General features: G+C 39.0%; 1 protein-coding gene across 3 annotated transcripts; it reads left to right on the top strand.

Moving 5' to 3' along the window:
- Positions 1 to 457: 457 nt before the first annotated feature.
- Positions 458 to 15,395, top strand: pkp2 (plakophilin 2). 3 transcript variants are annotated; one of them, XM_039600584.1, is made up of 14 exons: positions 458 to 780; positions 2,902 to 2,972; positions 4,359 to 4,532; positions 5,972 to 6,582; positions 6,671 to 6,809; positions 6,920 to 7,127; positions 7,354 to 7,531; positions 9,335 to 9,452; positions 9,689 to 9,850; positions 11,928 to 12,104; positions 12,396 to 12,549; positions 12,654 to 12,846; positions 13,506 to 13,587; positions 14,338 to 15,395. In XM_039600584.1, the coding sequence occupies exons 1-14, from the start codon at positions 597 to 599 to the stop codon at positions 14,395 to 14,397; spliced, it is 2,511 nt and encodes an 836-aa protein (XP_039456518.1). In that variant the 5' UTR covers positions 458 to 596; the 3' UTR covers positions 14,398 to 15,395. The 3 variants fall into 3 exon arrangements, with proteins under 3 accessions (XP_039456518.1, XP_039456519.1, XP_031582381.2); XM_031726521.2 differs by lacking the exon at positions 458 to 780 and adding an exon at positions 2,591 to 2,677; XM_039600585.1 differs by lacking the exons at positions 12,396 to 12,549; positions 13,506 to 13,587; positions 14,338 to 15,395 and having other exon boundaries at positions 12,654 to 12,822.
- Positions 15,396 to 15,528: the final 133 nt, after the last annotated feature.

The following is a 15,528-nucleotide window of genomic DNA, read 5'->3' on the forward strand; positions in this document are numbered from 1 at the left end:
AATATGACACACTTGACCTGAGTCTCTCGAACTATTCCCGAACTTCTGAAAAAAAAAATGGCTGCACTTCCTGCACAGTTAATGCAGACATTTGTTCTTGAGTTCAAGCTGAAAGTCATATAATCACATGATGATCGACTGATTTAAAATCCATTATGGTGGTGTACAGAGGCAAAACTTCTGCTGGACAAATATATCAGTTTTTCCAAGTAATGTTAGCTGAATCTTTAAAAATGTTGATTGGTGTTGAGTAATTTGGTTCACAATTCTAAAACGGCTGTTAAACCTTTAAATATACTAAAACACTGCTAGAATTAAAAAAAAAAAAACAGTCTGCAGGGAAATAAAATTAAATAATTAAAGCACACAGCTACATTCATACATTGTTACCTGATGTGTCCTCGTGGTGACACCTGACACCTCAGGTGCGCCTTTAGCCCCGCCCTCCTGACTGGACCTAGCTGAGGGAAAGTGGGAGAAACAAAGCAGCGTCGACTATTATTCCAGGATCCCTATTCATATGGTTAAAAGGAAAAACTGACCTCTCGACTCTTGGCGAGTTTTTTTTTTTCTTTTGCTCTCTTTTGTTGTTCACAATGGATGATCCGTCTTTTAAGTCGGTGTTGCCTGCGCACGACTCCTCTGTGCTGGATGACACCAGCCTGGCTTTGCCGGCCGATCTGCGATCCTCAACGCAGCCAGATGAGGACCGGAACCAGCGGGTTCAACGGCAGGTTAAGCTCACAATGTCCAGGAAATCTAAAAAGACTCAGTCAAATGGTAATGTTCATTTTGAAAATGAATTAGCATCATAGTTTGACTCATTTGGGAGAAACCGGGTGCACGTAAGCCAAGCTAATGAAGTAGTACTAATGAATGAAGTGAATGAGAGAGGTAGCAAAGATAACTTCCTCCCACATTTCATATCTAATATTTAAACTTTAGAATGTCAAGGATTTGTACAGGTAGATTAGTCAGCTATCAATTGCTTTACTAAATAATAATAACAACAAACAATATTAATATGACTAATAATAATAATAGAAGTACAGAGTTTTTCCTCGTTTCCCACCCTGGTGGCTATGTTAAACCCCTTCAAAAGGGTCCAAGCTGGAAACCCCTATCATAAACTACCAAACCCTTTTCCTTTGCCAGACCCTGCTTTGTCTGTCCCGAGGCTGTGGTCTGCATTAAGTGGAGCCTACTAGAAGTCTAGTTAGTGTAAACACAGACATTTCTCTAAGTGGAATGCACACTTCCTAGTTAGTCCTGTTGTCTAACAGGTTTCTGCAGTTCCCTAAAGGTGATACCTGCCAGAATTACTATGTCACCCACTGATCAGCCCCGTGTGCGTATTTATTAAGTATTGGTAGCCAAAAATAAAGAGGTCGGTAATTCAATTTTGCAGACGATAGAGAATAAAAAGTAATATTGTCTGTATCTGGACAGGTTTGGATGAATTTATGAAGCATCACTGACTATTAAAAGGTTTGTTAGGTGTGTTTACACGGATGGTTAACCACATGAGTCAACAATACCCTGTAAATAAAAATGAAAGAATTTATTTTCTGGCTTCCTCTTAAGCCTTTGTGGGACTGACTAATTATCAGCATGATATGTAATATAAGCTTAGACACATAGTGGTGCAGCGGTTTGCACTGTCACTTCACTGCAAAAAGGTCCTGGGTTTGGATTCACCGGCAGGCCGAGTCCTTTCTCTTTGAGTTTGCGTGTTCTGCCTGTGGCTGTGGTAGATATTCCCACGGTCCAAAGACATTCTTGCAAGGTTAACAGGTGAATCCAAATTTGCCGCAGGTGTTAATGTGACTGAATGGTTGTTTGTCTCTGTGGATAAGCCCTGTGATAGCCTGGTGATGGGTTCATGGTGAGCACCACCACAACCCTGAATTCGATAAGTAGAAAAAAATGGATGGATTACATGTATTGACATGGCTGACTGTTTTTGTTACTGACTTACAAGGTTATTATAGTTAACTAAAACGACAAACTACAAAGTCAAGCTAGATGTGAAAAAACATTTTACGTAAAGCAAAAAAAAATAAAAAATACTGAAAGTAGCAAAACAATTTTCTGAACTTAAAAAAACTAAACTAAAATTACATTTTTGGGAAATAGTTTTAGTATTTGTTAGTTTGGTAAAAAAAAAAAAAAACAAGTCTGCTGAACTTTCTGCTGATAATAATAAAATTTCTAAGAATCGTCTCTCCTAGAATCACAATACAGTGGCTTGCAAAAGTATTCGGCCCCCTTGAACCTTCCCACATTTTGTCACATTACAGCCACAAACATGAATCAATTTTATTGGAATTCCACATGAAAGACCAATACAAAGTGGTGTACACGTGAGAAGTGGAATGAAAATCATACATGATTCCAAACATTTTTTACAAATAAATAACTGCAAAGTGGGCTGTGCGTAATTATTCAGCCCCCTTTGGTCTGAGTGCAGTCAGTTGCCCATAGACATTGCCTGATGAGTGCTAATGACTAAATAGAGTGCACCTGTGTGTAATCTAATGTCAGTACAAATACAGCTGCTCTGTGACGGCATACGCTGTAGTTCTGTGCACAGGGCATAAGAGGTCACTTACTGATAGTGATAAAGTGAATCATGCTCTACTGCTGTGACAGTCACCAGATGTCAACCAAATGGAAGGTGTATTTTCATCAACAAGGAAACCACATTACACCTGCTCAGAGTTCAACAACTTTTTAAATTATACATAATAAAAACATGCCTATTGTGTCACAAAACATTATTTAACAGATAGCATTTAATGTCAAATCCATTTAATCTCACTGCAATCACGATCCAGATATGAGAACACTAATGTGTGGCGGGAATTACCATACTAACCAAACCTTTTTGACTTGTTTCAGGTGGTGTCTATACACAGAAATATGAAACGGGGAGCTTTGATGATGCAGATGGACTTGTAAGAAACATGAATGTAAGACTATCCTTTATTTATTCTTCTTTAGTGCTTCATGCATCACCACATGCACCTAAACATTTTGGGGAAATTTGTCATCTTAATCGATCACTAGAATATTCATCTCGCTTCTGTTTTTTAGAGCTAATACAGATCTGAAGCATGCAGATTCCTCCACAGATATTAAGCAGATTCAGCTCAGTATGCTTGCTTTAGTCGTCCCTGTACAGAATGATTATAAAAGGATAAACTACTTGAACTTGTGGCCTCATACTGTACTGCACTCTAAATATTGTACTCCATAATTTGAATACAGGCAAATTTCTGTGTGGTATCCTGCTGCTGCTTTATGCATGCTCACAGAATCCAAGGCTATTAAATAATAAATCATTGTATTCTTTTCGTATCTTATCTGTTAAGCAACAGTTTTTACTTTATGTGCGTGGATGCTTGAAACAAGAAAAAAAAGCATATTTGAACAAGAGCAAGTGCTACGTTACACACCAATGCTAAGTGTCATGCAAATAAAATATTAGCATTTTACTCATCAGAACTGGAGCACAGACTTCCTGCACAGGCTATTAGTTTAATTAACTGCACATCAAAACATATTATTTTTCACATAAATCACATTATGGCTCAGAGTATTAAAAAGACTTGGAAACTAGAAAAAGAAGACCAGTTTGACTGATTGATTGGCACACCAGAGATTAACGTCACTATTTGTGGAGGAATTTTTCAATTTCGGTTTCAGATCTATGAGTTTCTAGCTGAACTGTGCATGTAATGTCTTGATTATACTTGTACTAGTTTGTGAGTTTTCGGTCTAAGTAAATTCTGAGATAAATCCTAGCTGATAGTGACATCGTGAGTCGTCGCAGCCACACCCCAAATAGCAACTTAGTCATTCACACAATTTAAAAAGCTGAACTAAAATTAAATAAATAAATAAATACAAATAATAAATGAATCCAAAAGTCTATGAACATCCTTATGTCTTGTTTAAAGTTGGGGAGTGGTTTCCTTATTTTCAACCCATTGTAAAGAAAATACATGTAGTAGCAGCTTGTGTAAATAGGCAATTACTATAGGTTCTAATTGTGGAGACTAATGTTTCTCTTTCTATACAACATATAAATCTGATTACGACAATAACACATTAAAGAAATAAGTCATATATTTTAAACCACATCAGTATTCCTTTGTGCTAAAGTTTGGTGCACAGTGATAAATGCATTGGGATGGGGTTACCAAGACATCATAATGACCTTTTGCACAGGTAGTTGCTGAGCAGTGCTGTGTATTTCTGACTATAATGACATGCAAGTATAAAGTCCCATACAGTGAAAGAGCAGGGTAACCAGGCCAGTGTATTAAAGCTGTTTTTGTTTTTCCTTCTCACAGGTAAATAGATTGACCTTCTCCAGTCGATCCTTCTCTCGCGACCATGAGCACAATCCATCCAGGAGGCTGGAAGTGTCCGCTCAGTCAAGTCCAGAGCAACCTCATAGGCACTTTAAATACAGTACTTACCATTCTGGGATGCACACCCCTCCAGGACCAAGCCATTCACCCAAAGTGGGCACTCACTTAGCAAAGTTGCCTTCCTTTCACCACAATGCTTTTTCAGTATTACCTCGTAGCACACCGAGAGGTGTGCATACACACCTGCACGAGGGACCGTCCGGCAGAGGACGCTTAGACAGACCGTAGGATCACAATCTGTATCTGCAAATACTGCATTTCAGAAAAATAGATTTATACAATAATAACAATCACAATAATTTGTGAAGGAATTTTTCAATTTCAGTTTCAGATCTATGAGTTTCTAGCTGAACTGTGCATGTAATGTCTTGATTATACTTGTACTAGTTTGCGAGTTTTCGGTCTAAGTAAATTCTGGCATGAGATGTTCAGTGCGAGGGACATCTGTTTGCCTGCCTGTGACCGTGAAGACTAGTCCACATAAAATTGACATTACTGTGCACAAACTACACCTCAGGCAACAAGCTTGAAAGGAGTATAACAGGAAACACAAATCAGCAATTGGGTTTCGTGTCTGCAACAGAGTATAATCAAAGCTTAGTAGTCAGTGTGAATTTCTGTGAATGTCGACAGTAACAGATTTATTATTTCTGCTAATTGATCATAGTTAATCACCGTATTATCACAAACAGATTGCATGTAATTGCCAACTAGACTTAATTCACTCTATCATTGATAGCAGACTGATTTTCATGTTATTGACATTTTATTGCACCAAAGTCACTTTGCAAACGACAGCTGACTTCAAGTGGTTGCAAAACTGCTCCCTGTCTTCAAAGCACCCATTTGAAATTGCATGTTTATTGCACACAGTCATAATAATTTTGCTCATGCCGCGTTCTCCAGGTGTTATTTTCCCATGTGTGACTCTAACATCAGAGTTCCAGTTCAGTGACTCAGATTCACTGAGATAAATCCTAGCTGATAGTGACATCGTGAGTCGTCGCAGCCACACCCCAAATAGCAACTTAGTCATTCACACAATTTATAAAGCTGAACTAAAATTAAATAAATAAATAAATACAAATAATAAATGAATCCAAAAGTCTATGAACATCCTTATGTCTTGTTTAAAGTTGGGGAGTGGTTTCCTTATTTTCAACCCATTGTAAAGAAAATACATGTAGTAGCAGCTTGTGTAAATAGGCAATTACTATAGATTCTAATTGTGGAGACTAATGTTTCTCTTTCTATACAACATATAGATCTGATTACGACAATAACACATTAAAAAAATAAGTCATATATTTTAAACCACATCAGTATTCCTTTGTGCTAAAGTTTGGTGCACAGTGATAAATGCATTGGGATGGGGTTACCAAGACATCATAATGACCTTTTGCACAGGTAGTTGCTGAGCAGTGCTGTGTATTTCTGACTATAATGACATGCAAGTATAAAGTCCCATACAGTGAAAGAGCAGGGTAACCAGGCCAGTGTATTAAAGTTGTTTTTGTTTTTCCTTCTCACAGGTAAATAGATTGACCTTCTCCAGTCAATCCTTCTCTGGCGACCATGAGCACAATCCAGCCAGGAGGCTGGAAGTGTCCGCTCAGTCAAGCCCAGCACAACCTCATAGGCACTTTAAATACAGTACTTACCATTCTGGGATTCACACCCCTCCAGGACCAAGCCATTCACCCAAAGTGGGCACTCACTTAGCAAAGTTGCCTTCCTTTCACCACAATGCTTTTTCAGTATTACCTCGTAGCACACAGAGGTGTGCATACACACCTGCACGAGGGACCGTCCGGCAGAGGACGCTTAGACAGATCGTAGGATCACAATCTGTATCTGCAAATACTGCATTTCAGAAAAATAGAGAATATGGTTCCCTTCAGACTTACAGACAAAGTACTGTGAAACCAACTGTGCAGAGACGAAATGGTAATATCACGTTTGATTTTATCCAGCCTGAGGATGGCTCGTTCTTGCTAGGGCAGTTGAGGGAAAGGGGCCACAAGAAACCCTTCAGAGTGAGCACATACTCACCCTCTCTCAGCAGTGTGGAGACGGATGCTGGCAGGCGGGCAGCAATGCAGTTACCCATTAAGCAGATGCAGGCGCAGAATGTCACAAAACTGTAAGACCTTTGTTCTGTACATTCTTTATTTCAATATGATCCTGTATTGATAATCTACATTTTGAAACATTTGTGGATTTTCACACAGGAGGTCAGTAAGCAAGACTCCGATGATGACAGTGGAGAAGGCTGTGCAGCTTTTGACCCAGAATGAAGAGGAAACACTGATCTATGCAACCACTTTCATACAAAATCAATGTTTCAAGAGTGCCGTTGCTAGACACAAGGTATGTTTAATCACCTGTATTTTATGTTTTAAGGATGCAGAGCGGTTATAAATCCTGATACGTGAATTTGTCAATCGTTAGTCCACTCTTGCTTTTTCTTTTTTCTCCAGATTTGCCATGTGAACGGGATTGAGAAGCTCCTGTATCTACTTAACAATGACAGCGAAGAAGTGCAACGTGCCACTGCCGGGGCGCTGCGCAATGCTGTTTATGAGAACGATAAAAATAAGCTTAAAGTTGAGGAAAACAAAGGCTTGTCTTTCATTCCTACTGTACTGAATAGCAGCCGTGATAAGGAGACCAGGCGGCAGCTTACGGGTTAGTTTGTGTTTAAACACGCTACATGTCCTAATTTTAATCTGATTAGGTTTGCAAATTTCAAGCATCATCTCATCAAAACCGGTTTTGCTCTCTTTAAATAAACATTGCCTTTGATACATATGAAATCATGCTCTAAGACTCGTATATGCAATACAGCACTAGCTTATTTATATTTTTGTGATGAATCTCCTTGCAAAAAAGTAAATCTCAATCTCTCTCACAGGTCTTTTGTGGAACCTCTCCTCTCATGACATGTTGAAGGAGGCTTTTCCAGAACGTGCCTTATCCACTCTCAGCCGCTCCGTTCTCGTTCCCGGTTCTGGCATTTTTGAAGGCGAGAATCCGAAAGATGAACTGCTAGCGGATGATGAAACTTTCATCAATGCCACTGGCTGCCTGCGGTAGGTTCTCTCTTGTTAGCTGCGAAAAAACTGTACTTGGTGGGATGTTTTTCATTAGGATAAACCAAAAACTCCTGTAGGTGTCACTTAATCTGCGGATTCTAAACAGAAGAGGTCGAAGATTTCAGCAGATCAAAAGATATTGTTTGGAATCATAGCATTTAATTCCTGAAGGACAAAAGGTTCTTCTGCTGTGAATTTATCACCTACATCCTCAAACTCCAGGGATTTGTACTGTGTGACAGATTAGATCTGGGGCCTCCAGATGGATCGGCATAAATGGAAAACCTGGAGTAGTAGTGTTTTGTAAGACCAGGGGCTTGTGTTTGTTAGATCTGCCCATAGTTACTTTGTGTTTTTAAACTGCTTTCCAGCTTTTTTTTTGGAACTGGTTAAACTCTCATATTGCCAGTAAGCTATTGCATGTACCATCCAGTTATTTGGTTATTATAGTGGCTTAGTGCATCTGCAATGATCGCAGTAGCATGACTGATGAAGGCAATGATTTTGGGAAGTAAGATTTTTAGTACCTCTAATATGTCTCTTTGAAATTTAAAAAAAGGTCATTTCTCAGCTTGTGCAGTGTTAATTCTATGTTTACAGTGGTCACACCAACTGAGTATGGCTCGCCTGTTTTGTATTCTATGCCATCTAACAAAGATATTAGTTTGGCTACATTTCTCTATGATGGTACTATGAGTGTATGGTTGTAATTAGCACACAGATGCATGGAGGAGTTTATGTTATGTTTGTCTTTTGTCTCTTTTGTATATAGCATATGTGAGTGCAAGGGTACCTGTGCTCCAGCATATTTTTAGTTTTTTACTGTTTGTTTACAATGTGGGATGGAAATGACTGAAGATGCAAAAGCAACCTAAACAAAGAGTATCAGCTGACCCATCAGACAAAGTAGACTGCTGATCTACCAGGATAGGAAACTAGGCTTGGCTCTCTGGTCTACCTGAACTAATGCTATTCTCAATTTTCTCATTGGTGTAGATTAGAGGGGTGTGTGTAGAGACCCCGATGGAGAAAGGTGAACAGTATAACATAGGAAATCACCAAGAATTTGAAGGAGCGTGCAAAGGGCAGAAGAACTGTATGATGGTTGATTTAAGAAACATCTGGGGTTCATCTAGCAGCTCTGTGAAAATGTCTGAAACTGCCTAGTCACTAAAATTATAATAAGCAAAAGAGTAACTACCATCCATTTTTATACAGTTTCTTTACTATCATGTGATTATGTCAAACCACAGTTTATCTACTGGGGTCTGAGATTATGCCTCGTACTTCTGCCTTGGACTTGTTTAGACACACATCATCTCTCTGTTTGCAAAGCAGGAGATATAAGAGCCACTGCTCCCCTGGCAACTATAGCCAGATGAAAAGAGTGAAAGACTCAATTATTCATCGAGCTCTCTCTTTCCCCGGCTTTGCTGAACTGAAATCATTCAGTCCTCTCTGACCCAGTGTTATCGAGTTCTCCTTATCATGTTCTAAAGCCTTTTGAGCTCCCAGTGGATGAAATAAGGGAGTTCCTCATGGCTGCACAAAGAGCCTCTTGTGGGGATACTGAATGTTAATTTTCATATTTATTTCCCTCTGTTGGTTGGGCTGCATAAGAACAGGCTAGTCTTACTAGTCTGTGATATAATTTTTCTGTGATTGCCACGGCCATTGGAAAGATGTCCAAAATAGTGCATCCATTAATATGCACAATTGTGTGGATGACAGAAAAATATTTTATAGCACTTTTGACTTTATTAAAATGGGCTTATCTAATTGGCACATTTTTGTTTCTAGAAATCTGAGTTCCGCAGGCCAAAATGTCAGGAAAGCAATGAGGAATTGTGACAATCTCATCGATTCTTTGATCTACTACATCCGGGGAACCGTAGCTAACCGCAAGATGGATGACAAGGTGAAGTGAAAACATTTGTCCTCACTGTGTCTGCATCACGGCAGAGTGCTTTGATTCACAACACTTTTGTTACATGTTCACAAATGATTTTTGCTTGTACTTTCAAACTGATGTAAACTTTGCCTGAATTCTTAGAATTCCCTTCTATGTTTCTGTTGTGTCCCCGTATGTTATTAAATTGTTTGCCAGACAATCTTTAATTTCTTTCTTCATCTACATCTCAATCTGCTCTGAAGCCCACGGAGAACTGCGTCTGTATCCTGCACAACCTGTCTTATCAGATTGAGTCAGAGCTTCCAAAGAAAAACGACCAGGTTCTCAGAGAGTCTCGCCAAGACTTGGATTCGCAGCCAAAGACTCCGGGCTGTTTTTCTTACCGCAGTGCCAAGATCACAGAGGTAATCTCTTTACACATTAATGGACCCTGACAACACAAAAGATGTTCTTATGGTTTAATATCTGAGTGTGAGCGAGCATCTTTAATCATCCTTACTAGAACATGCTCATTTAGCTTTCTCTTGTATTAGATTGGTGGTGAGAAACATCCAAACAAATCATGCATTATACATTACTGCTTTACCAGGTGCACCAGTGTTGCTGCTGTTATGCTATTATCTATGTAGTTAGCCATAGCTCTACATAGCATGACATTCAGAAGCACAATTCTCAAAAGATGATTGTTTTTTTCCATCTGCAGTAATTTCATTTGATGCTACAATTCTGGTCTGACACCTCTGTGCAGTTGCATGGGTGTAGCAACAAAGCAGGCAACAGTGACAAATGGACATGACATTAATGAAGTCAAATACAGCATTAAAGGAGGAAGTGGAGAGGAGGTGGATTGCAACTTTGCATCTGGTCGAACAGCTAAAGCTGCTTTAAAAACACACATCCTGAGCTATCAGTTAAATTCCTGTTGATATTTGCTGACATTTTTTTAATGAGCCTTTATTTAATCAGGAAGTCCTTTGAGATTAACTTCTCTTTTCCAAGGGAAACCTGGCCAAAAAGGCACGATGTTAGTGGTACAATTTCAAAATCAAATCTAACGTCAGAACAAAGCAAAAATAAAACAAGTCAGAGTGAAAATGCTATACGAGGTCCAGCTTATGAGTAGCAGTTATACTCTTCAGTTACAGAAGTCTTATAGAAGTCTGAACTCTCCGGGGCAGACAAGAGCGTTCAGCTTTTATGTGCTCTCAGGGTTATCCATGACCAAGGTGCAAAATAAGAAAACACTGTCTACGAAGTTCATTGCTGACATAAATCCTACATAAATGAGGACATAACTGGATTAATGGCTGCTGATCACATAAAAAATTACTAAGTCAAAACATTTGTCTGGTCCTTATTTAAGAAAACAGTGTCATCTTAAATACACTTAGTGTTATCTTAAATATCACTAAGCCTCTTTAACTTTTTGTCTTTGTTGGCATTTAAACAATGCTCAGTTGGTATTAAGAGATCTGAGGTGTGTCAGGAAACATTCACCTCCAGCAGCCTGAACCATTTATACAAGAGAGTATAAATGTTTTTTGTGCCAAATTCTTACCCTATAATCTGAGTTGAATTGAGACTCATCAGACCAGACAGCATTTTTCCAGGCTTTTGTTGTCCAATCTTGATGAGCCTATGTGAATTGTAGTCTTAAGTTTCCTGTTCCTATCTGACGGGAGTGTGGTCTTCTGCAGCCATCTGCTTTAAGGTTCAACATACTGCGTGTTCAGAGATGCTCTTCTGCACCCTTAGGTGTAATGAGTGGTTATTTAAATTTTGCTTTTGCCTTTCTATCAGCTCGAAGCATTCTCCTCTGAGATCAACAAGTCTGGGCTCTACAAGGCATTTTAGCCCCGAGAACTGCCGGTCACTGGATATTTTTCTCTATTTTAGACCATTCTCTGTAAACCATGGTTGTGTGGGAAAATCCTAGAAGATAAGTAATTGCTGAAATAGACCAGCCCAGTTTGGCAGCTACTACCGTGCTCATTCAAAGACATTTAAATCAACTATCTTCCTCATTCCGAAGCTCGATTTGAACTTCAGCGGATCATTTAAACTATGTCTACATGCCTAAATACACACGGTTGCTGCCATTTCACTGGTTGGTTAGGTATTTGCTGTAATGGGAAGTTGATATTTTTTGCCTAAAAACGTTGTGAGTTTATATGTATATGTAACTAATGACAGCATAGTTTTTGAAAACTACGGGCTTCAATATGCTGTTCTAACAGCGATTTTTATTCTGCCTTCTACAGGAAATCTGACTGCATGGATTTGGTTCTTTCACACTAAAACTGTTGCCAGAAATTTAAACTTCCAATATGAAAATGTGGACAAATGGATGCACCACCAGTCTTTAGACGTCCATACTGAATATAATCAATTGTTAACACAGTTAGCCACCTTTTGTTGTAAATTTGAACCCACTGGACCCACATACCTGAAGTCTGTGTCTCGAAAACTCCTTCTTTTCAGTATGCAGTGCATCAGCACCCCCTGCTGGAGCCCAACCCCAACCCCCATGGCATAGAGTGGCTGTGGGACATAATCACTGTCAGGATGTACATATCACTGATGGCCTGCAGTAAATGTGACGCCATCAAGGAGGCTGCCCTTGGGGCTCTGCAGAACATCACGGCCGGAAAACACGAGGTAAGATGTTCAGGACTTCAGCTTAATCTATTTATAGGTTCAATGTGTAAGCAGAAAAGAGGCAGGTGTGTTTACTGTGTCTCCGACACTTTATTAGATGTATGTATGAGTCAAATGAAGGGTAGATTAGTCTGGAATACTGTTTGACAGCTTAACAGATTTAACAGCTTTTGTTTTGGCCAACTGATCATTATGCTTTAGTATTGTTTAGCACATTTATATTTACATGTATATGTACTATATAGTTATACATGTGAGACATATTTAAAATGTTTGTTCTGTGGCCTGCAGATAAATGGAAGCGTTGCCGTTACCATTGTTCAGCGGGAAAATGGTCTTGAGATGATTAAGGAAATTTTAAACGGTGAAAGTAGTAATCTAAAGATAACTGCTGTATCTCTAATCAAAAACCTCTCACGCTACGATCAACTTCACCCTGCCATTGGTAACTTTTGATGTCTCCTCTAAGCTTTTCCCATTATCGTTCCACCATGACCACAAACCGCACTTTTGAAGGGATCTTTTACATGACTTGTTTTACTCCTAAAGCAAACCAGGTGTTGCCAGAGATGCTGAAAATGCTGCCCTTTGACGGCACCGATGTCAACCAGACTAGTGAGGTGACGATTTCTCTATGTGAAATCCTGACTTACCTGTGCCAGAGTGATGCGAAGAACGCCAACGGAATAATCGAAAACCGCGGCATCCCAAAGATCATCAACATCAGCAAGACAGAGACAGGGTTAGTTACCTTACTAAACCACTCAGATACAAGACTTGAGAAGTTCAATGTTCAATGCAAAATAATGATATACATGCCATTATTTTGTTTGTTATTTTGTTTTGTTTATTTTTATATCATTATTTACCTAATCCATTGTATTTAGTTCCTTTAGGTAGCAATAACACAAAGTAACTTCTTCAGAGTCTCGGTACTTCAGATAAAAGTGGATAATTCAAAAACTGATGTGAGTAAATGCTATAGCCAGTTCATGCAAAGTCATGAACAGGCTAGCGCTAAGTTATGAGGGAGTCTGCTTTTGTAGGTCGTATGGGTACATGCCACAGAAACGCATACCTCTCTATTAGTGCTAATTAACATACTAACAAATACTAGAATCGTACTAGCAGGAAAAGGTAAAGCCCAGAATTCATGCATGAACGTGTACGGCATGTCATCAGATAATTGGAATTTTTTAAAAAGCGTGGAAAAGCACATTAGATTTTGTCTGAAGTGATGCCAAGCAGACAGGAATCTGGAATCTCAAGGAATCTATGAGGATTGCTCCACTTTTGGAGTCAATCCAAATTTTACCATAAGCATAAAAAGTAAAAGTACTCACGGTTCAGAAAAACAGCATGTGTGATATTATTTTTACCTTTTCTTTCTCCGCATTACAGACCCACTCGTATGCAAAAGGCAGCGTGCCTTCTGCTGCACGTAATATGGCAACACAATGAAGTCCACGAGACCCTCAAGAAAGTGAGTTCCTGCACATATCACATCCTATCATATCATGTTGCACATGATTTTCTTCATGTCTTTACATTTCATTATGAGCACTTTAAGTTTCTGTCTCAGCACTTAAAAATGTGTTTTAGGCTTAGAGGGTTGAAATGGCTTCTTTTCCACTATAAGTTGTTTAATTTAGACAAAGAACTGAGCTGCTAGTTGTTGATACATTGCTGCATGTTACATTATTCAGCTGTGTCTTTCAGAAAAACTGCCCTAGAGGTGGGAGGATTGATCTAAATATCAATAGTATTGATGCCAAAGCTGATATTGGTGTCACATCAATACTAGCATGACAGGGCTGATACTTTGTTTCTATGTTAAGTATGTAGCCAAGTGAAAGATATACCTCAAACATGCACTAGGTTGAACGTGCTGAAACGTTTGTATTAACTAATTATTGAGAAAAGTAAAAATCACAGTATTTTTAGTGGTTGTGAATAACTCATGCCACACTGCTCTCTCTTACATAAGCTGCCATTATAGATTAAAAGTATCGCTATCTGTATTGATATTGGCAATACTGCCCCTGTATTTATTGGTATCAGATCGATATCAAAATTTGTAGTATTGCACAGCACTAAACTGCACATTTGCATCATTCAGTTCATTAAATAACTTTTTGATATTTAAGTCTTTAGTTCGGTTCAGTACAAAGACATAGATTATGTTTTTTGAACGTTTGAAATACAGCACGCTAATCTACACTTTTTCCAACAGTGCGGGTTCAAGAAATGCGATTTTGTCAATTCAAGGATAAAAAGCGCTTTGAGCTCCTGATGAAACTCAGCCGTCGATTCATAAACACTATTGGCGCAGTTTTCATCTCATCTGTATCCATGTAGCGACTTTTTTTATGGCTGTTGTTTTTGTTTTGTTGGGGTTTTGTGTCATGCTACAACCAAACATTGGAAACTACACTGAAACTCTTTTTTAAATGATAGACTTTTTTTGGTTGGTTGTTTTTATTTGGAAATCTCTCTCCAGCTATTTGCCGTACTGTTTGCATTAGTTGGATTCATGTTATCAAATGTATCATTCTGATACCACAAAATGAATGAGATGTTTTATTTAAAAAGAGGTAAACCTGCTGATTCATGAAGAACTGTACCACACTTTTTATGACCGTTAAAGCACCTTTTAGTTGTTAATAATCCTTGTGTAGCATATCATTGTTGTAGTGCCTTATGGTAAAAATGACAGATGAATGTAGAACGTTTTTTTATAGCAAAAAATACATTAATCATAAGACAGCTATTGAAATTTGAAGTTTTTCTTTCTGTTTATGTTGTATGGGTTTTTTCCCCTCCTTTCCATAATGGCAGCTTGTCGCTTTGTAATAGTCAATGTTTTAAGATAAATGAAATCTTTAAAATGAAGATCATCAATGAAGAAGTTCTTCTTTTTTTTTAAGACAAACCAAATAAAGTTGTACATTAAAGAATACAGAATGCGCTGAAAGACTCATTACCACGACTGCTTGTTAACCTGTTCTCTCTGTGAAAATGCCTTGTTGATGTCTGAGGCCAGAGGAGAACAGATAGACTGCTTCGACCTGCACCAGGAGACCACATCTGTCAGCTAAGAATAGGAAACTGAGGCTACAATTTGCACATGCTGTCCTGCACGGGCATCTCTGAAGGCAAATGGGGTTCCAACCTGGTACTAGCAAGGTAAATGGTAAATGGCCTGTATTTGTATAGCGCTTTACTGGTCCCTAAGGACCCCAAAGTGCTTTACATATCCAGTCATTCACCCATTCACACACTGGTGATGGCAAGCTACATTGTAGCCACAGCCACCCTGGGGCCCACTGACAGAGGCGAGGCTGCCGGACACTGGCGCCACCGGGCCCTCTGACCACCACCAGTAGGCAACGGGTGAAGTGTCTTGCCCAAGGACACAACGACC

Source organism: Oreochromis aureus, linkage group 17 (assembly GCF_013358895.1).
Source record: "Oreochromis aureus strain Israel breed Guangdong linkage group 17, ZZ_aureus, whole genome shotgun sequence".
Lineage (NCBI taxonomy): Eukaryota > Metazoa > Chordata > Actinopteri > Cichliformes > Cichlidae > Oreochromis > Oreochromis aureus.